Below are 23305 nucleotides of genomic sequence, written 5' to 3'. Positions count from 1 at the left end.
TAAAAGTGTGTGTGTGTGTGTGTGTGTGTGTGTGTGTGTGTGTGTGTGTGTGTGTGTGTGTGTGTGTGTGTGTGTGTGTGTGTGTGTGTGTGTGTGTGTGTGTGTGTGTGTGTTTTTCAGAAAGGGGGGCAGGGCAAAAGATAAGGGGAGCATGAAAAAACAGAAAGACTGTTTATTTACTGTGAGTGAGTGTGTGTGTGTGTGTGTGTGTGTGTGTGTGTGTGTGTGTGTGTGTGTGTGTGTGTGTGTGTGTGTGTGAGAGAGAGGGTCCCTCTTGGTGGCTGGTGGTGTGTTGGTCGGCCAGTGGGTGATGGTATAGTGACCGTTGGACTGGGATCCCATTTAGTGTCATAGGAGTAACTGGATCATAGATTATGCACATGCTATACTGTACATCCCCAACAGAGTGGGATTGGGCTGGTCTGGGCCTCTCTAATCACAGGGGGGTGGGGTGGGGGTGGGGGTGAGGGTGTAGCCGTTAGACTGGCTCTCCTCAGAACTCTTGCCACATCTGGGTGACGGACGGTCGCTCCACACCGAAGTTGAGAGAGGAGCCTGAAAGGAGACACGAAAACTCCAAACGAGCATTTTAGGAGCAGTTTCCCACGCTGCCTTGTTCAACTTTTGGTTTGTGGATTTGCAACCTGCTGGAAATTCCGTTTTTCTCTTGGGAAGGAAATAGAAAAGGACTCTGGGGGCTGGAAGTCCTCCAAGACCGGGGCGAATGGGCCCTGGTACTTCGGCTGTGGAAGCCGGTGAGTCTTTACCGACTGGATGGTGGTACGAATGCTGGATTTTCCGGAGCAACGGCTTATTGTGAGTTTATTTTGGGAGCAAAGGGGGATCTTAAACATGTTTTATTTTTGTCTTAAGAGGTGTAAGGATGCCCTTAGCAAATTGCAAAGGGTGGTCACGTTTGAGTAAAGGGCCCTGCACATAGGAGACAGTGCACGCCGCACTCTAAACTCCACTGGGGTGTATTGGTGGCGCCGCGCAGGATCTGCACCAAGCAACCTCCACGCTGCGCTGCGTATGCGGACCTCCACGCAGCGCTGTCTGGAGGTCCGCGGCGCCACGCAAAATTTAAAACTTTTGCTGGTAGTAGTTTTGGAGTAGCGGGGTGCACCGTGATGTAATCCCCGCTGGGACAATAGAAACAAGAGGTGAAGCAGACAGGAAGTAGCTGTGCAATACGGAGGAGAAACTGATTTTAGCGGTGTGTCCGAATTCCCCAAGCTCTACAACCCATCCTTACATATTTATCGACACCTTGGGAGGAAATCCCTGTTGTGGAAACAGGTTTCCCACCAAGTGGGCCGGCCAGGTGTGTGTTTATATTTATATATATATATATATATATATATATATATATATATATATATATATATATATATATATACACACACACACAGAGAGAGAGACAGAGAGAGAGAGATCTTGTAGATATATTTATATATATATATATCATTATTATTATTATTATATAATATATAATTATAATTAATGTAATATTTCATACAGGTGAACTGAACTTAAAGTGGTAATACCATAAACAATATTTTAGCAGTTAATTTCATTCCAATGGATCACTTATTTTCGCCTAGCAACCAAAAGCGCGCATGCGTGCGAGTGCGACCTACACCATGTCCCATGTGAAGGGCCCAGCTCTGCACCTGCGCTCCACCAAGCGGCAAGCGCAGCACACGCCCTGTCCTATGTGAACGCCCCTCAAGAAAGAGAGAGAGAGAGAGAAAGAGAGAGAGAGAGAGAGAGAGAGAAACAGAGAGAGAGCGATCTTGTACAAGCCATGTTTGTGTAAATGTGTTTGGCGTGGTTCTGTGTGTGTGTGTGTGTGTCTGTGTGTCTGTGTGTGTGTGTCTGTGTGTGTGTGTGTGTGTGTGTGTGTGTGTCTGTGTGTCTGTCTGTGTGTGTGTGCGTGCGCGCAAAGAAACGCTCCCTCTCTCCTTCCCAGTGAATAGACTGTTGTGGGGGCCCCCACCCCGGTGTATTGTTATAGAGGCTGATTGGGTTACGCCATTGCACCAGCTCCTCTCACTCTCTCCAAACACACTGATACCCTTATACTACTACGTAAGAATAGTTCTCTAGCCGAGTATCCCTCTGAATTAGACCTCACTTTTAAGTGCTAGGAGTAACAGTTATAGGAGTTAAGGTTTTAATCCTCTTATTTTAATTTATCTTAATCTGAGCTATCACTATGTGGACTATTTTAAGCGGTTTGGTGTGTAGCGTCAGTGGAAGTGACTGGTAAGCACCATCTATCTATCTATCTATCTATCTATCTATCTATCTATCTATCTATCTATCTATTTATCTATCTATCTATACAGTACATCTATCTATCCTTCCATCTATCTATCTATCTATCTATCTATCTATCTGAAACGAAACGAAAATGAAACAGTCTTTATTTGTCACACAATCTATCTATCTATCTATCTATCTATCTATCTTGGTTGATGAAAGTCTATAGATGAAAACTTGGCCTGGCCTAACTTGAGAACTTTTCCCACCTTCCTTCACACATTACACACAATGCAGTATAATACCCTCAGTCACTACTTTGCATCCTAAGCACCGGTCTACATATTACCTCTGCTCTGACGTTCCCACCAGCGACCTTGTTGTAAAGCTTTCCCAAAACTTGCAGAGCAGCTTAGTCAGGCAAGAGCTTATCTTGTTACCTCGATGATTTCAGAAACCTCAGTACCAGCTTCTGATGGCATTGAAGCCGAATTTAACATCTTCATTCCGGAATGCAATTTCTGGAATGATCCTGCTTTTGTCACGGGAACTATTGATGAAAGTTTTGACCTTTTCTTTTGAGATTCGGTTCTTGACGACTCACTCGTTAAAATTAGTTGTTCAATATTTGCACTGTTTTTGTTCAGTTAGTGAAATGCACCGTGAGCGACAGAGAACTTAAGTTTAATGCTGAATGAAGTTCTCACAGGATTCATTTTATTCCGTCAAAATAATTTATTTTGGTGGAAAGTGGGCTTCAGTCACATTCAATGTGTGTTATGCCAAATCCCCTGGACTTTGTTGGCTTGGACTCGACTTAGTTCTTTTCAGTTTGCGAGTTAAGATGAACTCGCTCGCCTGCTCTTTTGAGTGACTCATTTTTAAATATTTGTTCACTCCAAACGAATCGTTCAAGACTCTTGAAATCGCTAATCGCAAGGGATATTTCAAATAAGTTAATGTGATCCCTTTACTTGGTTAAATGCTATTCTGCAAATCCAGTTTCATGCTTTTGCTCGCCCTTTTATTTCCCAGCAATTTCCCCTTCCTTTCTTGATTCTCTCCATCAAGACAGATGGTTCCTCTAATTTTTTAAACGATCATTTATCTTGTTCAGATGCATTTTAGAGTCTGGATGCTGGTAAAAGACAGATGGCAGAATAAGGGCTGTTTACTTTAGTTAATTGCCCAAGGCAGTTTGGAATGGCTGCAACGCAAGTTCTGTACTGGAGTGACTTGCTTGACTCCATGCATGCAAATGTGTGTGTGTGTGTGTGTGTGTGTGTGTGTGTGTGTGTGTGTGTGTGTGTGTGTGTGTGGGTGTGTGTGGGTGTGTGTGGGTGTGTGCATGTGTGTCGTTCTTTGTGTGCAGTGAGCAGGGACTTTTCCCACATATACACAATAATTCAAGTAAATGGTAAAACAGACCCACAGCAGCGGAGCAGGCACTGATTGAATTGGTCCACATGGGGGCCCCCGGTTGACCCTCCGCTTTAGTTAGTGACCCCTGGCCTATCCCCTGCGACATCTCAATAAGCTTAAAAAGACGGCTGCCGTACATGTCATGCCATCAACGTAATGGCGTGGTGACGGAATGATGTTCTTGCTTGTACGTCCTTGTCTCGTCCGTGCCAAAGCCACAATATTGAGAGACATGTACAGTATGTTTCTATATAGCAGTATATATTACACTAGTATGTTTACATTTTGAGTGTAGTTCAATTCAAGCAGTGACGTGCTTAACAATAACAACTTTGGTATACTGTAATTAAATGACATAATACATTTAAAAGAAAATTGTCATTTACGATCCTAGACAGCAGAGAGGCGCGTCGGGGAGAGAAGGCCAAAGCGGACGCCCTTCATGTGCCCACGGGGCAGGATCCCACTTACTTTGAGATCCCCACCAAAGAGGGCATGGCCAACACCAACGGCATCCATGAGATCCCCACCAAGGACACAGAGGGCAGCGCCGCCGCAGGTAACCGCACACCTTATCTAGTGAAATCGATGTTGACTAATAAAAAGCCCTTTGCCCTAACTGGAATTAAATTCAGTTCAATTTCTAAATAAACATTTCCCAACACGGCTGCCTTCTCATTTTGCTCGGGGCAAATAGCAGAAATGGTGCGGTGGACTTAATTGGCTTTACTCTTGCTATTTCACACTTACTTTGTGTTAATTTGTGTATATTTTCACGGCAAATGAGGGGCTTACATTTCGGAGTGGAATTATAAAAAGATCTTAGGTTTAGCTCGAAAAGGCCTGCAGATGTTATCCTCCAACCGGCACAATTATAAACCAGCCGCGCTGCACCGTCATGAACGATCCCATCGTTACATCACCTAACAAAACGTCATGTCCCCGCCACAGCTCAAGGCCACGCCTCCTTCACCATAGAGTTCGACAGCACCTCACCGGGGAAGGTCACCATCAAAGACCACGTGTCCAAATTCACACCCGACCATCACCGGCCTCGCTCCAAAAAGAGCGGGACGGGAGGCGGGGGCGGGGGCGGAGGTGGCGGCGACCTGACCACGCTGCAGGCGGCCATGATGGCCTCGGAGAGCAAGGTGGCCGATTGGCTGGCGCAGAACGACCCCGCGCTGGTGCGCAGCGAGTCGACAGAGGAGGACAGCAAGAGCATCAAGAGCGACGTGCCTGTTCACCTCAAGAGGCTGAAAGGTGAACGTCATTTTTCGAATATTATGGACTCTATGGCAGAGGGGATACCAAACTACGGCTTCCTTTCACCCCCTTCAAAGACCACCGGGCTGATTTTTAAACCTTATTTCTATTCATTAGGCCAACAGGCGGCAGGTCTATAAGGTTTGCAGGCCAATGTTGTCTTCATCGCCGTAGCCCGCTGCGTGAGGTATGCAACAATGGCTGCCTCTTGATTTCAATGAAACTTGCACATGCAGGGCCTTGAAAAAGCATTCAGCACCCGAATCTTTTCCCACATAAATGCTTTTTGATCAATTAGACTGGGGGCTTTTATCTGTGAGGCATGCATCAATCTTTGCAAGCGATACATACACAAAATTTGTTTTACTGACTTTCCGACCTTCAAATTTCATAATATTAGTGTAATATCAATTCAACGGTTTGGGAGAGGTATGTTTTCCATTGGGCGCAGGGGCAAAATACTTTTTGGACCAAGGTGGATTTAAGCTGGAGTTCCAGAGTGGGCCCCCAGTCTGCTGCCACTCGCGTATCCTTGAGAGTTTGCTGCAGAGATCCACGGATCAGTTGTCACACATTGCTTGCTAAGCAGCACAACGCTGATATCTTTGCAGCGTGACTGAAACGGTTAGAGCTGCAACAGTTTTAGGAGAACACAGACCACGTGCACCTATTGGACACCCACCTTGTTTGCTATGTCTAAGCTTTGTCTACGTTTTTCTTTATGGAAGTTTCCAAAATATAGATATTGCAATATTCTCTCTCTCTCTCTCTCTCTCTCTCTCTCTCAGAACTCCCTTTTTTTCCCAACCTGGACTAGATGTGTTTCTTTGTTAGCAGCAGCTTTTTTGGCAGCATTAGCCAAGCCAGAGGATTAGCAGCTGGATGACAGGAACAGTAAAACCCCAATCCTTCTCCCGCGGTTCTCTGACAGCCTACGACGCCAGCTTAGCAGGAGTAGCACGGCAGGCTGCTGCCATTCACTATCTACCTTCACCACAAAATACCACTTTGCCAAGTACAAGACCCAGTAATATCGAGGGAGTCCAAATAACCACATCTAGTTTTTTTGAGCTCTAGCAATGGTTAAGTGTATTGTGATCGCTCCATATGAGTCCCTTTTATTTTGGATTTATTTTGTTGATGGGATAATGAATGTTAGTCTTCCGTAGGGTCGCTGCCATGCGTCCTTGGGGTAACGGTGATTTCTGTGGCAAACAACACTTGGTATGCCTGCTTCTGAGCGTCTCGAGACTCTCCGCTCTATTTTACCTGCGGACGAGCGACTGCCGAGTGGGCGGCTTTTCTGCCAGGGGTCGCTGTGGCCGACGGCTCTAAGGCTCGGCTACAGAGAGCTAAACTACGCTCGACATGCTGGAGGTGGGTTAATTAAATTGGTGGTGCCAATTTATGATGCCGGTGACAGGGGGTGCAGGGGGGGGCGGCTGACACGCTAGAGATGATGGAAATTGAGATCTGGGAGGCGTGAGCGGCAACGCGGAAAGCCAATTCATCAGTGGGAGTTAAAACTCAACGTGTGTCAGGTGGCTGACAGGGTGGCTGACCTAATGGATGACTGGCTGGTCCGGTGGACGCCGCAGTCCTTCCAGTTCGAGGTGTGGCTCTTAGACTCTTGAGCTCCATCAGCAGACACTGGATCACTCTGATCACGGACTTGAGGAAACGGAAAGTCTCGATATTGGATTTTAGTTGAAGAAAGCAGCAGCTTAATGAGCAGGGTGGGGTGAGAAGGAGAGAGGGGAGAAGGAGTGACGACGGGGAGAGTGACGCAGACGGACTGGGAGTAGATGGACGGCTGGAGAGAGAGAGAGAGAGCTTTTAATACGTTAAGTGGCTCTGATGAAGACCTATATAATCGAAGAGGTAAGGGGGGGGGGGGGGGGGGGGGGGTGCGGCAAAGTTGGATCTGGTGAAAAAAGGCGGGACCGAGGGACCGAGAGTGCAGCTCCGGCATGGGTGAGAAAGAGAGGCTGATTGTTTCAAAATATGTTTAAATACAAGCAGGTATAAGGAGTGGGGTTGGTGTGTTAGACTGCAGTGAAAGCTGAAAATTAGGCATGGCGGATGGGGGGAGGCTGGGGATATTTAGTGAGACAGCTGTTATATGAACACTGCGATGCATGTTGGGAAGGACGGTGAGGAAAAGTGACTTCTTAGAAACGTTATGAACACTGAACTGCGTGTGAATGTTTCTTTCCATTAGTTTGTGTGTGTGTGAGAGAGAGAGAGAGAGAGAGAGGACAGCAGCAAACAAGCATGTGCGGCTCTCTGGGGCTGATTCAGCGTGTGTGCGTGGCTGGTTTGTGTGTGTGTGTGTGTGTGTGTGTGTGTGCGTGCGTGCGTGCGTGCACGTGCGTGTGCTGGAGACGTGCTGTGCACTGATCTGGGAAAGTGAGATGCGACGTGTGTGCAGAGCATACACTGGGTGTGTCAGTGATACACAGAGAGAGGGAGCGAGAGAGCGATGTTGAAGAAGGGAGTGGATGAGGAGAAATTGATCGAGGCAAATAGTGTGTTGACGAGGCAAGATTTCAGGTGAGTCTCTCCTTCTCTTGTTGCCATGGGAACCGGCATAGCGGGTGGTCGGTCCGTACTTGCGGTCGTTCTCATAATGTCGGCGTCAGGATAGGACATGTGGCGCCGTCCCTGCGTGGCAACACCCTGGAAACGCTTTGTTCTCTGGTTTGTACGTACGATGTTGTGTTGAATCATACAATGCAATGTATAGTTGTTGTTTAACCCTCATTTTACTGTGCGTGGTTGATGTATCAGGACACTGCATTGACGTTGCATGTTCATGGACCCGACAGGAATTCTTTGAAACACATGGTTGGAATATGCCCATTTTCCATCGTGCACGGGGGCTGTGCTGGTTGGAGTCTGCACAGGGGGCAGCTGCATTGTGGCTTTCAGATTGTTTATTCAAAATGCAGGTTTTGTGTCTTGCTTGCTCTTTTGCGTCCGTTTGTTGTTGCGTTCACGCGTATGTTTGAGCCTACACATGCAAATATGTGCGTGTGTGTGTGTGTGTGTGTGTGTGTGTGTGTGTGTGTGTGTGTGTGTACGTGCCTGCGCGTCAATGTGTGCGTTTCTGGGCTCGTGCGGAGCCAGAGGCCGGTTCCAGTGTGAGTCACGGCGGGGCGAGCGGGGCAGAGCGCCGGACTCTCACAGGCACCTCTGTTCTCCTGCGGCAGGCCAAATGCTCCTTTGTCCGCGGGGCGCAGCATCAAAGAGCTGCTTCTCTCTGTCCCCAGATCTGCCTGTAGCGCACGTCTCTTCTGTTACGCAGGACAGCGTGTTTATCTTCTGGTTTACCTCGAGTCTGCCTGACGTTTTTCTAAAACAAACAAGAGAGACGGGAAAGACGAGTCAGAATTAGACAGGGTCAGAATTAGACGGGGTCAGAATTAGACTTGGTCAGAATTAGACAGGGTGATGGGAGGAAGGACGATGTCTTGAATTTATTGGGGGAAAAAATGTGATGTGGTTTCTAAGTCTGAACAGGCTTGCGGCATGCCAATCATCTCTGTCACTTTTTTTTCCCACAGTCTGTTAATGAATAGATAAGATTTCGTAAAATAACGCTTCAGAAATGCAGGTGTTACAACAGCAGAAATTGACAATAGTCAAAAAAAGAGACAGAACACGTGAAAATCTATGTACGCATCTATACACAGAAGTCAGCAGGGGGTTCATCTTTAAAATACTCTTAAACATGAAAACGTGAGGCGTTTTCAAACCCTTGACATTTAAGCGCGGGGCGTACGATTCCCCCCGGAACAAAGCGCTGAAGCCGACTCAGCTCTCGCTCTCCTTCAAGCCACAGTGCTTCACTGATATCTCCCGCTAGTCTCACCAGCACAGCGAAGGCATCGCAGAGCGTAGACTGTATACATCCTGACAATGTTGAAGCTGAGATGAGTCGGACAGCCCACCGCATCGCAAGTAAACAAGTTGATGTAGTCCCACTATCACAGCGTGTCAAGGTTTGGGCCAAAAGACCTTCTCCACAACATGTACTTATTAGGATTTCGGCGGCAGTGCTATCCTGCGGCTCATTGTTGAACGGGGCACTGACTCTGACAGGACAATGGTGTGACAAGCTGTCAGCTGCAGACGGGCTGTTTTCGGCCCCCCACCTCGCCCCATCCCCCATCCTCTCTTTCAGACTCCCTTGTTACTCACCCACCCATCTCTTCTCTCCATCCGTCCTCCAACCCCCCCCCCCCCCCCCCCCGGTATCTTGACCCCCTGCCCCGCCCCCACCTAGCCATTCAAACATCCCCAAAAGCTCCTTTTACGCCCCCTCCCCACATGCACACACACACACACACACACCGTGACCCAGCTTCCCACCCCCACCACCACCACCACCACTCCTCCTTTCACTCCCCCCGCCCTTTGCCCCGCGTGCTCAGGCCTCCCCCTCTCTCTGCCAGGGAGAGAACCAGGGACATGGTGGGTGGCAGGGCTGGATTAGCGTGGCACGCTGTCTGCCTCCGCACTAGGTTTGGGCTCAGACAGTGGAGGGGAAGCGGAGACGTAGCACCACCATGGTGGGTAAGTGGGCCGCTCTGGATTTGTTTTGACTGAGGTCCAGTTTTGAGTACGGTGTGTGTGTGTGTGTGTATGATTCTCTATGGCTGTCATTAGTTTGCTGGCCGGTCGGTTTTTATGAATGTTGTCGATCCATGTAGTTCTAGTCTTTGCGAATCGCTGTTTTGTTTTAGCTTTTTTGGGGGAGACATGCGTGCAGGCAAAATCACTAGCATGATCATACTTTCCCGCCTATTTCAGAGTCCCCCGGATGGTGTTTGTGAGAATGCACAGTAGAAGTGACATTTCATTCTCTTACAGTACGCGACATGCTGCGTGCATGTTGTGTCCTTCACTGGGTCTCAACACGCTGGATTCTGTAACCATAATAAACGTAATGTAACCCTGTACAACCGCAAGCCTCTATTAGACTGGGATGAAGTGAATAGGACTCTTGATGTGAGGGTTTGGATTTTGAATTGAAAGAGACACTTTTCCCCCGGAATGGTTTGTTGCCTTCAGTGCTGTGTTTTGTTTTAACATACATGTAGCTACGGCTCGACGGGATAATGAAATAAAGCTGCATCACAGTAAAGTAATGTAATTTTTCTGAACTTCACAGGCTGTTTATACATGTCCTGTTTTCCATAACGAGTTATTTGTCAAAAGGCATTGTGATGTTTGATATTTGTAAATCCCTAAATGTCGCTGTGCCACGCGTGCCCAACAGGCAGCAAGCATGAGGACGGCACCCAGAGCGACTCGGAGAACGGCCTGGGCCTGCGCTTCGCCGGCCGACACCACGCCCTCGAGGAGCGGCTGAGAGCGGCGAGGGGCGAGGGGCATGGTGGGGCAGGTAGCGGCGGTGGGGTCGGCGGCGGTGGTGGCAGAAGCAGCACCGCCGGCAGGACTCAAGCCGCCGGAACGCGCACCGCCTTCATGATCGAGCTCTACGACGAGGAGAACCCCCGCAAACGCCGCTCGTACTCGTTTTCCCAGAGCACGCCGCTGGGGGGAGAGCCCGGCGGGGAAGGACTGTACCCCCACTCACCCTCCCACCCCAAGGTGTTCAGCATCTCCACCTCGGCCACCACCAACTCAGCCTTGGACTCAGGTGATGCACCTTGAATATCGGAATCAGAATCTGTTTGTTTGGCCTGGGTAAGAAGATAAATATGAATATAGTTGGATAGTTGGATATGATGGATGGTACATGATGGATAAAAATAATAATATGTATACAACAGTATGGACACGGCTAATAACAGATGGGTTATTCTAACTTACTACAGTGTTACGACAGTGTTATGATAGAATATTGCCAATGTTAAAGTTAGCTTTGTTTTCAAGTATTTCTATTACTCTACATTTATATATCTAATGACTGTTTGTCAGTTATTATGTTCAAACTGTTCAGCAGCAGATATAACACATCAGCACCTATAAGGTTTAGGACAGGGGTGGGGCTTCTGGAGGGGCGATTGGGGCCCGAGACACAACCTTTTAATTTTTGATTCGACTGCCCTTGGCATGTCGGGCGGGCCCTTGACATGCATTTGAATTGGTTTGAGCGCTGATACGATGTCACCGTTAAAGCATTACCATACTGTAAACCAGTGCACTTAATTGTATATGGACCACCTAAAGTCACATAGGACACGACTCAAATGAAACTGTATCTTAATGTATTGATAGGTTGGTGGACACGCACATATAAGTGATTAGTTCCATGTCTGTAAGTTCGGTGTTCATTTACTAGATCGTTTTCACTACAGGTAGGGGCCATGCGCCCATATCGGCCACGGTTGCCGCGGGGGCCCCAACGGCCGCCCGCGTGCTTCTAAAGCAAAGGTCCGAGGACCCCAGCGTGGGCCGCAGCTCGGTCAGCACGGGGCTGCAGACGGTCAGTCCCACCAGCCCCAGCGAGGAGGCCTCCGCCCCAGGCAGAGGAGGGGCCGAGACGGCCAGCGGGGAGCCCGAGGACGACCACAGTGACAAGGGGACCTACACCATCGAGCTGGAGAACAGAAACCCAGAGGAGGAGGAGGCGCGGCGGATGATAGACAAGGTGGGAGAGATGAGACCGTTTTTTTTAGCAGGTTGTTTTAACACGATGAGATGTCTCACCCCTTAACTAAAATATGACATAACTTTAAGGACACTGATTTCTGTTTGTGAGCTTACGACATATCAGTTTCACAAGTTTCTTCTAGCTGTAGTTGTGATGTCATGTGTTGTGTTCATTTTAAAGGCAACAAATAGTCATTCTCTCTCTGAACATATGAAGCATATCTGTCCAGACTTTTGCTTTGGAGATGCATTGGCTATCTTTAATTAGCTTTTGAAGCCCATGCCCTTGAGAGCTGCCGTGTACTGCCCAATATCTTCAGCGACCCTTTAACATTTATCATATTTTGACAACGAACAGGAACTATGGAAATGAATAATGGTTTTAACTAATTAAAAGAGTGTATATCTAGCTTGATCTAGGGTGTTTGGTTTAAAAGAAAAAAAAAACCTAGAAGGAAAACTGATTTTAGTGCGGTATTTGTTGAATATGTATCGTATCCAGTAGAGGCCCAGGACATATGCTGCACTTTATGCCCAAAACTGCTTTAACGCTGTGTTAACAGTTCAGTCTGGTAGAGAAGGGTTTGACTAAGCACTAACGTTCCACTGAACAAGGTGAATACATTCCCCTTCATTACCTGCTTGGCCGGCACTTTCAGAACTAGTGAGTCCCCTGGGCTCCCCCGTCCTGTTGTTCCCCACTAAAACAAAGCTGTCGGCCGCCGGTGGCCCCGGGCAGACCGCAAACTCCCTTTTACTCCCGCTGATGAAACCAACGGACGGCGGAAAAGCCTGAGGAGATTTGCTCCATCGAGCGTCGCCCTCCTTTATGAAACGAGGCTCCGGGGAAACCGCCCGTTTCGCCGCTGTGGTGCAGAGCACGCTGCTCTTTCACGGTCGGCGAGGACATGTCTTCAAGGGGCAAAACAATGAACTAAGCAAAAGATTTAAGGTTGAATTCTTCTCTGTGTTTTTGCCTGGTTTGCCGTTTCGCCGACGGCCATATCCAGACGGAAAAGTGAAAACATCAAAAATCTAAAAAGATAATTCTGCGAAAAATAACAGCCATTCTTACAAAAGGCATTTCTCTTGCCCTGTCTTTTGACTTCTTCTGGTTCCAGTTCTTGGATTTTGGGGACCGTGACGTTCCTTGTGCTTCTCCATCTCAGAAATGGACTTGGAGCTTCAGACGCGTGCTGACCATTTTGATCAACACTTGGTGATGATGATAATGATGACGATGATGCCAAAATGAGAAGAACGGACCGGATGAACATCAAATAGTTTCCCTGCGTGAAATATTCCTTCACATAAATTCTCTGAATAACAGCGAAAAGAACAGGCAGATTTGTCTCTGACCTTTATGGTGAAAAGTGCACAGAAAGAAAGAGCAGACACTGTGAAAGATGTTGTTATTTTACTGACATCGAATAGATGTCATGTGAGCACTAATTAGATGCTGTGATGTGTTATATTTTGGTATTCTGATATATATATATATTCTTTATCAGAAAGTGGCAGCAATAGGCGTGTGTTCCCTTAGACTCTCACATAAATGTAAACTCATAGTTAGATATGTTATGTTAGTTAAATTGTTTCTGTGATAGAACTAATTGAGCGTATCTCACATCGACTCGACTGCGTTTCATTCAGAGCAGGAAGTGTCATTATGCAAATTGCTGTAATTAGCTGACACACGAGTTGCCGCTCTGCTCCCTCCCCGCTCCCATACTTTTTAAGCGGTCGTCTGTTTGTGCGAACGCGCGCTTCCTTCCTTCCTTCCTCGCTGTTGCCATGGCGCTTTGAGTTTCCAACGTCTTCCGTCCAAGTGTTGCGTTTCCGTGATTATTAAGCAGGACATTAAGGGGTTTTAAGTGGGCGTTGATGAATGACCGCGCGATTGTTGTCGTCCTAACCCAGGTGTTTGGAGTGGACCAGAACCAGAACCCGGACTCGTCCATATCCTCCAGCCTAAAGGGAGGAGGAGGAGGCAAGGAGGCGGGAGAAGCGGTGAAGGAGGTAAAATAAGCGTCCACTTAAGACTTGTCTTATCTTTCACCATCAAATTGCTTTTACAGACTGTATCACCCAAGTGGTTGTTTGGTGGATGCTCCGTGCGCTGGTAAAAATGAGGAAGATAGTGAGGCCATGGTTCACGGATGAGTCGGTTCATGTGAGTCACGGCCCCATCACACTCTCTTTCCCCTTTTTTGGGGGGAGGAAGCCAGTCCCCCCGGAGAGTGACCTAGATGATCGTACAGAGATGAGGGAAGACACCCGCCTCCCCGGAGGCCACTTCCCCTAAGACGAGAGGGAAGGGACAGCGTGTGTGTGTGTGTGTGTGTGTGTGTGTGTGTGTGTGTGTGTGTGTGTGTGTGTGTGTGTGTGTGTGTGTGTGTGTGTGTGTGTGTGTGTGTGTGTACGCGCTTTGACAGGCTTTCTGCTCAAGGTTCATACTGTCTTGTGACGAAGTGCCTTTCTGCCGCTAAGACGAGCAGTGGTTATTTAACCTGTAAAATGTGAAGAGAGTTGGGAGACGTGAAGCACCCGGTACAGTATCTTAGTCTCTCATGTCAGTTTAAGTGAGGTACTGTAGATCAGTGTTCTCCAAAGTCTGGAGCACGGCCAACGGGTGGTTCATAGGAGATTTTATTTGGGTCGGCACATCTCAAAATCTGCACAATTTCTTTTTAACGTTTCTTATGTCCTAGAAATGGTTGTGTTACCCATTCAAGCTACAATATCAGTGTTTCATGCGGAGCTGGCTATGAAAAAAATGTTAAGAATTATCGTTGTTTATAGATGAGGTTCATTGTTAAGTGGGTCGTGATAGTTTTGTCATAAAAAAGCAGTTCCCCAGAAAAAACTCTTGAAAAACACTACTGTATATGTTGTGCGTGGTCTACGAACGGCACACTGCCCACTGTGTTGGTTGATTGATTCCTGCATTTCTCCACTCTCCTTTTCCCTCGTGTCACTCTTTGCAGGCTCTCATTGGTGACTCGAGCTGGGTCTCCCAGTGGGCCAGCGTCGCCGCTAATCACACCAGGACCGACCCCGAGGGGTCAGGAGCAGAGACGCCCGCTTTTCTGCACAAGGAAAGAGGTACAGAGAACATGATAAAGCATAGATATATAAGACTATACATGCTACATACATGTGATATCATACCATTCATGCGCTGCTTTTCTTCTTTCTTTCTTCTTTCATAGAAGCGGAGTCTGGTGTGTCGCTCTGCAGCGTCGGTTCTACCTCCAGTAAACGCAGGACTCTCCCCCAGCTTCCCGTGGACGACCCCCGCGGCAAATCGGGCGCTAAAGCCCTGGGCCTGAGGTCCGAGATTGGCGAGAAGCAGGACACGGAGCTCCAGGAGAAAGAGAGCCACATGGAGCACAAAGGGGACGGCCAGTCCAACGTGGCCATGGAGGACGCCGAGATGAGCGGTGGCAAACGAAAGCAAAGCCTCACTTCCTCTCCGTCCAAAACCGCCGTAAGAGCCGCCGCCTCCGCGGAGCGGAGGAAAAGGTCAGAGGAGAGGAAAGGAGCGGGTGGGGAAGGTGCAGAGAAGGCGGGGACATGGTTGGTGCGACAGGGCAGCTTCACTATCGAGAAGCCCAGCGCTAATGTCCCCACAGAGCTCCTTCCCCGCATCAACAGAGGAGGCGGCGGCCGTGACCGCAGCGACTCGGTGGGCAGCATGGACACCGCCACGCTCCTCAAGGACACCGAGGCCGTCATGGAGTTCCTAGAAGCGAAGCTGAGAGATGAGAACAAACTAGACCACAGAAGCAGTAAATCCAAGGCCCCCACCCAGGGACTGGGTTTCCCTCCCGGCGCCGGCTCCATCTCCCCGGAGTCGGACGTGGACACGGCCAGCACGGCCAGCCAGGTGGCCACGGAGTCCGAGAGGAGAGTGGCAGCTGGCGGCATGCAGAAGCGGCGCTCGTTCAGCAGCATGCACCGCGAGAAGAGCAACATGAGCACCTCCTCCAAGGCCAGCATTGCCAACAGCAGCAGCGCCCGCGAGCGCCTGGAGAGGAAGACCAAGAGCAGGACGCCGGAGGTGACGGGTCGCAGCAACGCCCGGCGCTCAACGCAGCCGTCCTCCAGGGGGCGGCAGCCCTCCCTGGACCTGACCGACGATGACCAGACCTCCTCCTTCCCCATCTCTGACATTCTCTCCTCGGACCAGGAGACCTACTCGGGGCCTGGATCTAGTCTGCTGCACCCGGGGCGCTCTCGCACCTCGCACCTCTCCACCGACGACCTCCTGAATTCCAGCAGGTCCGCCAAGACCTCGGGGAGTGGCTCGGCTAAAAGCGGCCGCACTCTCCAGGCCGCCACCGCCTCCTCCCTGGGGAAGCAGGCGTCGCTGCCTCAGCCGCGGCCCACGAGGGCCTCTCTCCTCCGCCGTGCCCGGCTGGGCGACACCTCCGACACCGAGCTGGCCGACGCCGACCGGCTCTCTATAGCCTCGGAGGTGTCCACCACCAGCTCCACCTCCAAGCCCCCATCGGGACGGAAGGGCCCGACCAGGCTGGACCTGCTGGCGCAGCCGCGTGGCCCGCGCTCCTTCTCGGCGCGCAGCGACTCGGAGTGCACGGTGACGCGGAGCTCCACCTCCTCTTCCCGCCTGTCTGCAGAGACGGCGCTGAGGCTCGGCCTGCGCACCTCCACCCCCACGGAGAACAGGCTCACGCCCAGGATGAGGGCCAACAGCGTGTCCAAGCTGACCGAGGCCAAGCCCAGGACTGCCACCTCTGGCTACTGCTCCCCTACAGGTGAGCATGGGCACTGTGTCTGAAATGGCCAAATTGGCCATATAGCCAAATAAGTGCTCATTTGGCTAATTGATGTACGTCCGACACCATAGTATGCATCAAATAGAATGTGGAAATTCCCAGGATGACATACTGTATCTGATAAAATAAAGTATGCAAACACCGCACACTACAGTGTAAAGGTGTGTCTTGGAATAACACAGCATCTCTCACCCGTCACAAGTGTTTGTTGTGTCTGAAGACACATTTGTCTTTGCACATTTCCATCGTGTTGTGACCACAATGTATGTTGGTTTCCATTGTCCGTGGTTTCCAGAGAGCCCTCAGCCTGAACCTGAGGGCGGTGCTACAGAGGAGGAGCTGATGGGTATTGTACCAAAGCTGTAGAGCCTTCATTAGACCTGTGTGTGTGTGTGTGAGTGGGGATCTATCAGGCCTGGGTCACAACAATAGGAGCATCAAAAAAAGGATTTTGTCACACAACAGCTGGATTTGTGATTTGTTATCAGCTTCTCACCCTCCGTTAATGCAGCTTGTTTTCAATTTTTATTTATTTTTTTATTCTTTGCATTCTAAAAGTCAGGGGAATACCGGGGAAATATAACGATCCCGGATGAGGTACCTTCAAGTTATGGTAGTATTGTTTTCCCAAACAAACTGATGCGGTGACCCAGCTCTGACGCTCGTTGCAGTGTTACTTTTTCAATTCCGTCTTCGCCGTCCCAAAAAAATACAGTGATGATGATGATGATGATTAACGCTTCTATCCCACTTCTACTTTATGTAGAATATTCACTTTCAACTTGAGCACTGGAAAAAAAAAAAAGAGAATCTGAGCCAGAGAAAAGAGAATCTTTTCTAGGAAACGGCTCCACCTTGTGGACGTACAGTATGTGTACTTGCTCGCTAATAAGCCATTGATTCTCAACCTTTTCCATGTCAAGGGCCCGCCCTCAATTTGATACGATTTTGACTCTGGGACTCCAATCTGGGGAGTTTGTTATTGTTTGATATGGTTTAGTCGAATCTTCCATACCTGCCTATACTGTAGTTAAGGAGAGATAACAGTGAGACTATCATCAAAACAGTCATTGTTGTACATTCTCTACCAGTTTAATTATTAATCATTTTGCTGGGGACCCCTTGGAACCTCTTGGAGGACCCCTGGGGGGTCCCCGGACCCCCCCCCCTTTAACCACTGAGGAATCCCGGGGTAGCATGTTGCCGTCTCATCGCAATACCGGCTCTATTAACTCTGGTCGCGGCCGAACACGCGACCACTTGGAAATGAATGAGCTTAACGTTTCCCCCAAGGGCTCGACCGGCTTAGGGACGCTTTTCAGGTGGCGGGAGGACGAACTCACCGGGTTTTTTTGTTTTTGTTTATTCCTTTCTTTGAGTTCGATCTGGCTTTTGTCATTGCTTGAAATTCCCCGCAGATCTCCATGCAAACATAAAAAACACATAACGGTTTAAAAATACATGAAAACGTTTGCTGCATCATTCTCCGTCAGCCCCCCTGCATTTAACATGCAGTCAGTTGATACTAACAAGATTGGCAAACATTTAAAACATGAAAAATGTTTGGGCGTTAGTCTACCTTTTCAAAATAACACACAGTAGTGTTTCTATTAAATACATCTGCATTAGAGGCTGTGGGGCAAATCCTGAGTTCGCCCGGACCTCTCTTGCTCGCACAAGCTTATCGATAATTTAATGAGGGATAACAATTTGATGAAATAATTCAGAATGTAAACGCTGATCCGACCTTTCCGTCCATCACCTCCGCAGTCTCCAGCAGCAGCCGGTGGAGGCGCCTCCCGCCGGAGTACGGCTCCACCTCGGAGGAGGAGTTCGGCTCCAGCCGCAACCCTCCAAAGTACGGCGGGCGCTCCCACCTGCGCCCCCACCACCCGCCCGCCCTGCACCGCGGCTCGGTGCCGGGCTCGGGCACGAGGCTGGGCGCCGCCCCGGGGCCCGGTATGGTGTCCAGTCCGGGGGGCATCGCCATGAGGTCCCGGATGAAGGAGCAGGACGAGTACATCAGGGACTGCACGGCGCACAGCGAGGAGATCGCCAGGTACTGATCTCTACCGCTCTGTTTGTCTGTGCATGGCTGAGTTCTGTTTGAAATCATGCCATTCTGCCATGATTCTGGTGCACTTTGGTTTTATCCCTCACAGCTGCTTATATGATGCATGACAATTTATGAGCTGTTAAGTTAAAGGCAACAGTTTTTGTTCTCCTGCCTCTTTAAAATGTGATTTGTAGTGTAAATGGAAGAAATAATCCCTTTTTTTTTTCCTCAATTCTCAAAATGTAAAATCAAAAAAACTGAAAAAGTCTTAATAATAAAAAATAAATCGCTGCTTAAAACTTGAATGAATATGGTTTCAGAATGTTGATATAAGTAAGTAATAATATAAAGTAAAGTCATAGTATACAGTAAAGTAATGTAATGTAAGTAATATAATGTTCAGACGGACATTATCGCAAAATAAGCCCGAGCAGGGAATTCATAAATTGGCTGTTACACTACACTTACGCTACTCACTATATAAATGAATATGTTGAGACTGAATGTTGATTTGAAATGATGTTAGGAACTAGTACTGTATGTCTGGTCAGCTCCATATAGCTGCTTCATTTCCGCCAGGAAAATTAGTCCGCGGAAACATAACTGCACCAACGCAGCAAGCTATTGGTCCTACAAATCGTCCTACATATGAGCTCACCTATTCACTGTTATAAATGTCAAATTTGACATTTAAATGAATGGTGAAATGAGTCATGCTGAATAGGCCGTTGCTTTAAACCAAGTCTCCATTGTAGTTTCTATATAGCGGCACAAGGTGGCGCCACCAGACAATGTCAGCATTAGCGAGAACATGAAGGCGGAGCGATACAGCGGGACGTGAATCCCGGCGGAGAAATGGTTGCCCGTGGCAACGGTCATAATTAACAGATGAGCGGTCATTATTCGGAAATAACCGACTACCGGCCAATCAGAATCGAGTATTCCACAGAGCCCGCTGTAGTATCTCCAGTCATTATCTGTTTGTGTCCTTTGCACTTGTGCCAAAGTCTTTGAGGACCCCGTCTGATGGTAAACAGGTTATTCCCCTGTGTGCGCAGGATCAGCCAGGACCTGGCCAAGGACCTGGCCATCCTGGCGCGCGAGATCCACGACGTGGCCGGCGAGATCGACTCGGTCAGCTCGTCCGGCACAGCGCCCAGCACCACCGTCAGCACGGCCGCCACCACGCCCGGCTCGGCCATCGACACCCGGGAAGAGGTAGGCTCCGCGCGCCCCTCGCAGCTGGACATACAGGAGGGCATGAGACAGGTGCTTGTCTTCTTCTTATTCCTCCTCCTTCCTCTTCCACGCTTGAATCATCCCTTCGCCGCCTCCACCTTTTCTTTTGTTTCTCGAGGACTCCTGAGCTTGCTCTCTTCACGTATCTTTCGTCATCTCTGCGCTAATTGAGTGGGCTAACTGTGCTAATTGAGTTTTTCCATTTAATATCTACATTACCCTCTCCACTGCTCCCAACAAATACACATACATGTATATGTTAATGTTTTTTAATGGCTATTTCTGTCATATCCTGCCCTCTTCCCCCCCACCCCCCTCCCCCCATCCACAGCTGGTGGATCGGGTTTTCGACGAGAGCCTCAACTTCAGGAAGATCCCGCCCGTGATCCCGACCGGCCAGGCGCCGCCCGAGGTGAACGGTCGGCCGGTGGAGCTCCGCCCCCGCGCCCCCGACACGCTGAAGCCCCGGACGCTCAGGAGACGGACGTGGAACCGCGAGGAGGTGAGAGGGGAAGGAAGGGAGGGAGCGAGGGATGGAGGGGAGGCTCTGGGGACTACCGCACCAAGCCTCGGACAGTTTCGGCAAAGTCGTCCGGAGTCGTTGACCGAGTGGGATTGCGTCTGTTGTGTGTCCAGGCGGTGTTGGACAGCCTGCTCATCACCTCCGTCTCCCAGCTCTCCTCCAAGATAAGACACTCCGTGGACAAGACGGCGGGAAAAATCAGGTGAATGTGCCGCTTTTGGTGAAAGTAAAACATTTTAAAACAGTAAAACAGTCCCGAAAGGCACGGAAATGTGACCCCGTGTTTTGTCGCCCGCTCTGTCCCGGACTCTGCCGCAGGATCCTGTTCAAGGACAAGGACAGAAACTGGGAGGAGATCGAGAGCAAACTCAGAGCCGAGAGCGACATTCCGCTCCTGAAGACGTCCAACAAGGTGAGGGAAGCCGGAGAACCGCGCCCGCCTCCCCGCGAGAAACGCCGCGGTCGCTGCTAAATTTGTTTCCCTCCGTCCTCTGCAGGAGATCTCGTCCATCCTGCTGGAGCTGAAGCGGGTGGAGAAGCAGCTCCAAGGTAGAGGAATTAGAGCGGACTCCCACACCCCGGGAAGAAAAAAATAAAAACGACGTGTATGAGTGTGTACTAATGTGAGCTCCTCCCCGTCCCCGGTGCTTTAGTGATCAACGTGATGGTGGACCCGGACGGGACCCTGGAGGCGCTGGCCGGCCTGGACCTCGCCAGCCCCACCACCAAGACGCCGGCCCCCAAAACCGCCGCCGGGTCGCGGCCCCCGGAGATCCCGCCGGGACCCGGGGGTCCGGCCGCCGCCGGCCTGGAGGACGGGGGGCCCGACGTGGGCGGCCTGCGGTTCGGCCGCGTCCGGCCCAGCGGGGAGGAGGCGGCGGCTCGGAAGTGAGACGGAGGGAGTTGCACAGCGACGTCCGTGTCCGAGTGTAAATAAAGCCCCCGACGGACGCAACATCCACTTTAGAATCCTGAACGGACCAACGCCTCCCGCCCACACGGCCGTAGCAGTCAGTCCGTGTAGCCGTGTTGTTGGAGACTCTCGGTCGCCCGTTACATTTTTTTTTTTTCCCCCGTGCTCAGCGGCCAAACCCAACACCCCCGGAACCACCACCACAACCACCACCCCCCCATGGACTAACGGAGCTGATGGCAAACCTGATCCGACCGCTACAGAACTCTCTCTCTCTCTCTCTCTCTCTCAACACACTCAGCAACATGCCTTATAATAGTGGATTCCTCGATCCTCCGCCGAAACAGAGCAGTTCTCCAAACTAGCACGCGTAATAGTACAATATTATAGACTGATTCACTTTCTGTCATTTACCAAATGGAAGTCACTGTACAAAAAGAAAAAAATGCAATACCAGATACTCTATACACACACTTTGTTCAAATACAGCACACGGTGCTGCCATATTTTTTATCAACTTTCAGTGGAACTGTAATATCTTTTAGCTGCCTCAACAAGTGCCCAATGAGATACGAAGCCAAACACATTTATATTCCAGACCCGCTAGATTTAGAAACCGCAGCCACATCGGCGCCATGGGGAAGTAAGTCATTTTATTTTCATTTCAATTTTTTCCACAAGGAAAACCAACTAAATTGTGTTATAACCCTACGTGAACCTCCGTCCACCCCTCGAGAACCAGAGGTGGAAGATCCGGGGTCAGAAAGTTTTAAAAAAAGACAGCCGATCGGGGCGGGGCTGGAGGGGGAAGGCGTGGCCGGACCCCGGGACACTCACCCCGGCCCCCGAGAGACTTTCCGGAGGGGCCCCTCCAACCCCCGTCGCCCCTCCCTCCTCGAACCCGTTCTCTGCTCTCGCCCCCCCTCCCCGTACCGTGAAGGACTGGTAGCATGTGAAGAGCCGCGCGCAGGGGCCCCTCGTTCGGGAAAGTACAGAGCGGTTCGTGGAAAACAGAAGTCGCCTTCATCCTCCTGGTTAAATCGCTCCGCAGGCGTCGTTTACCAAAGCAAACCGGTAGCATTACCCACTGTCGTTGCTGATGTTCCTCAAACAATATACTGAGAAAAAAAGAACTCCCAAGAACTTGTACATTGGAAAGATGCACTCGATATATATTTTTTTTGTTATTATTGATGTGGACGTGGATTTTGAGAATCAGTCACCTTCAACTATGGTACATCACACCGGTGTCTTATGATTTCCAATTGGCTTCTATTCCGCCTTTCACCGTCACAGTGTGTTTAACTTTTAAGCCAAAAAAAAAAAAAAGCAACCGCGTTTCGACTGACACTTTAATGGTTTAGATACTGGAACACATACGGACCGAAGGGAACGCACAGCAATACGTTTTCATGTTCTCGACGGTAAAAATGAGCCTTTAAAGCTCCACTGCTCTCAAAGCCCGCTGGAATTTACGATGGAAAAATGTCTAAAACATTCTTTTGGCACTTGCTTGTAGGACTGGGACCTTAATGTTACTGACAAAAATACATCTAAACTACCCAGAATCAAAAGATTTGGCCTTCAATGTCGGTTATTTATAACTCAATATCTTTGGGTGTATTTAAAGGAAATATGAAGAATCATTTCGGAACCAGTAGTGAAGTCAGGGCGTCCGGTCCGCACGGGGGGGGGGGGGGGGGGGGAGAGGGGAGGGAGTTAAAAGCCCTTTTTATTTTTATACTTTCCAAGTCTTTTTCGATTTAATACCGCCTTTAATTGTGATCATGGTTCACGTCACGCCCAGAGGGAAACGTCCAGCTCCACCTTCACTACAAAATATGCACCGACCGTGTACATACTCTGCTGCTCCGCCGCTTATTTTAGGGCAAGGGGACGACGCGTTTTCCAAGCCTCATTGTCAGCTTCTAGTCCGTGTTCTAGGTAAAGAAAAGTTAAACAGCAGCGTGTTAGTACTTTAGACGCCTCGGTGATAGTGACCGTAGGTACCATCGGACATGTTCCTCCGCTCCTCTTTATACCGTACTGTAACTTAACCGTGTTTTAACGCCTCGAAGTGCCAGATTTAACGTGGAATGGCATTGGTTCAAAACTAAACGAAAGAAAAATAAATTTCAAAAAAGGAAAAAAAAAAAAAAAGTTGTTTTTGATGGTTAATTTCTGTCGATTTGCAC

At 49.4% G+C, this 23305-nt stretch overlaps 1 protein-coding gene across 3 annotated transcripts in view; it reads left to right on the top strand.

Moving 5' to 3' along the window:
- The window catches only part of cep170aa (centrosomal protein 170Aa), a 36162-nt gene extending 13378 nt beyond the window's left edge, over positions 1-22784 (top strand). Inside the window, exons 9-23 of one of the 3 annotated variants that reach the window (XM_080016570.1) lie at positions 4082-4246; positions 4639-4950; positions 10238-10621; positions 11283-11575; positions 13498-13596; positions 14565-14682; positions 14790-16358; positions 16675-16725; positions 18150-18438; positions 19494-19653; positions 20006-20176; positions 20311-20399; positions 20516-20609; positions 20695-20746; positions 20851-22784. In XM_080016570.1, the coding sequence (XP_079872696.1) occupies positions 4082-4246; positions 4639-4950; positions 10238-10621; positions 11283-11575; positions 13498-13596; positions 14565-14682; positions 14790-16358; positions 16675-16725; positions 18150-18438; positions 19494-19653; positions 20006-20176; positions 20311-20399; positions 20516-20609; positions 20695-20746; positions 20851-21089 (4085 nt within the window). In that variant the 3' untranslated portion in view covers positions 21090-22784. Of the gene's footprint in view, positions 1-4081; positions 4247-4638; positions 4951-10237; positions 10622-11282; positions 11576-13497; positions 13597-14564; positions 14683-14789; positions 16359-16674; positions 16726-18149; positions 18439-19493; positions 19705-20005; positions 20177-20310; positions 20400-20515; positions 20610-20694; positions 20747-20850 lie in introns of all 3 variants that reach the window. The other 2 variants (XM_080016568.1, XM_080016569.1) reach the window with 2 other exon arrangements.
- Positions 22785-23305: the final 521 nt, after the last annotated feature.

The sequence above is a fragment of the Zeus faber genome, assembly GCF_960531495.2.
Source record: "Zeus faber genome assembly, chromosome: 16".
Taxonomy (NCBI): domain Eukaryota; kingdom Metazoa; phylum Chordata; class Actinopteri; order Zeiformes; family Zeidae; genus Zeus; species Zeus faber.
This window is presented reverse-complemented; position numbering and strand designations above follow the sequence as displayed.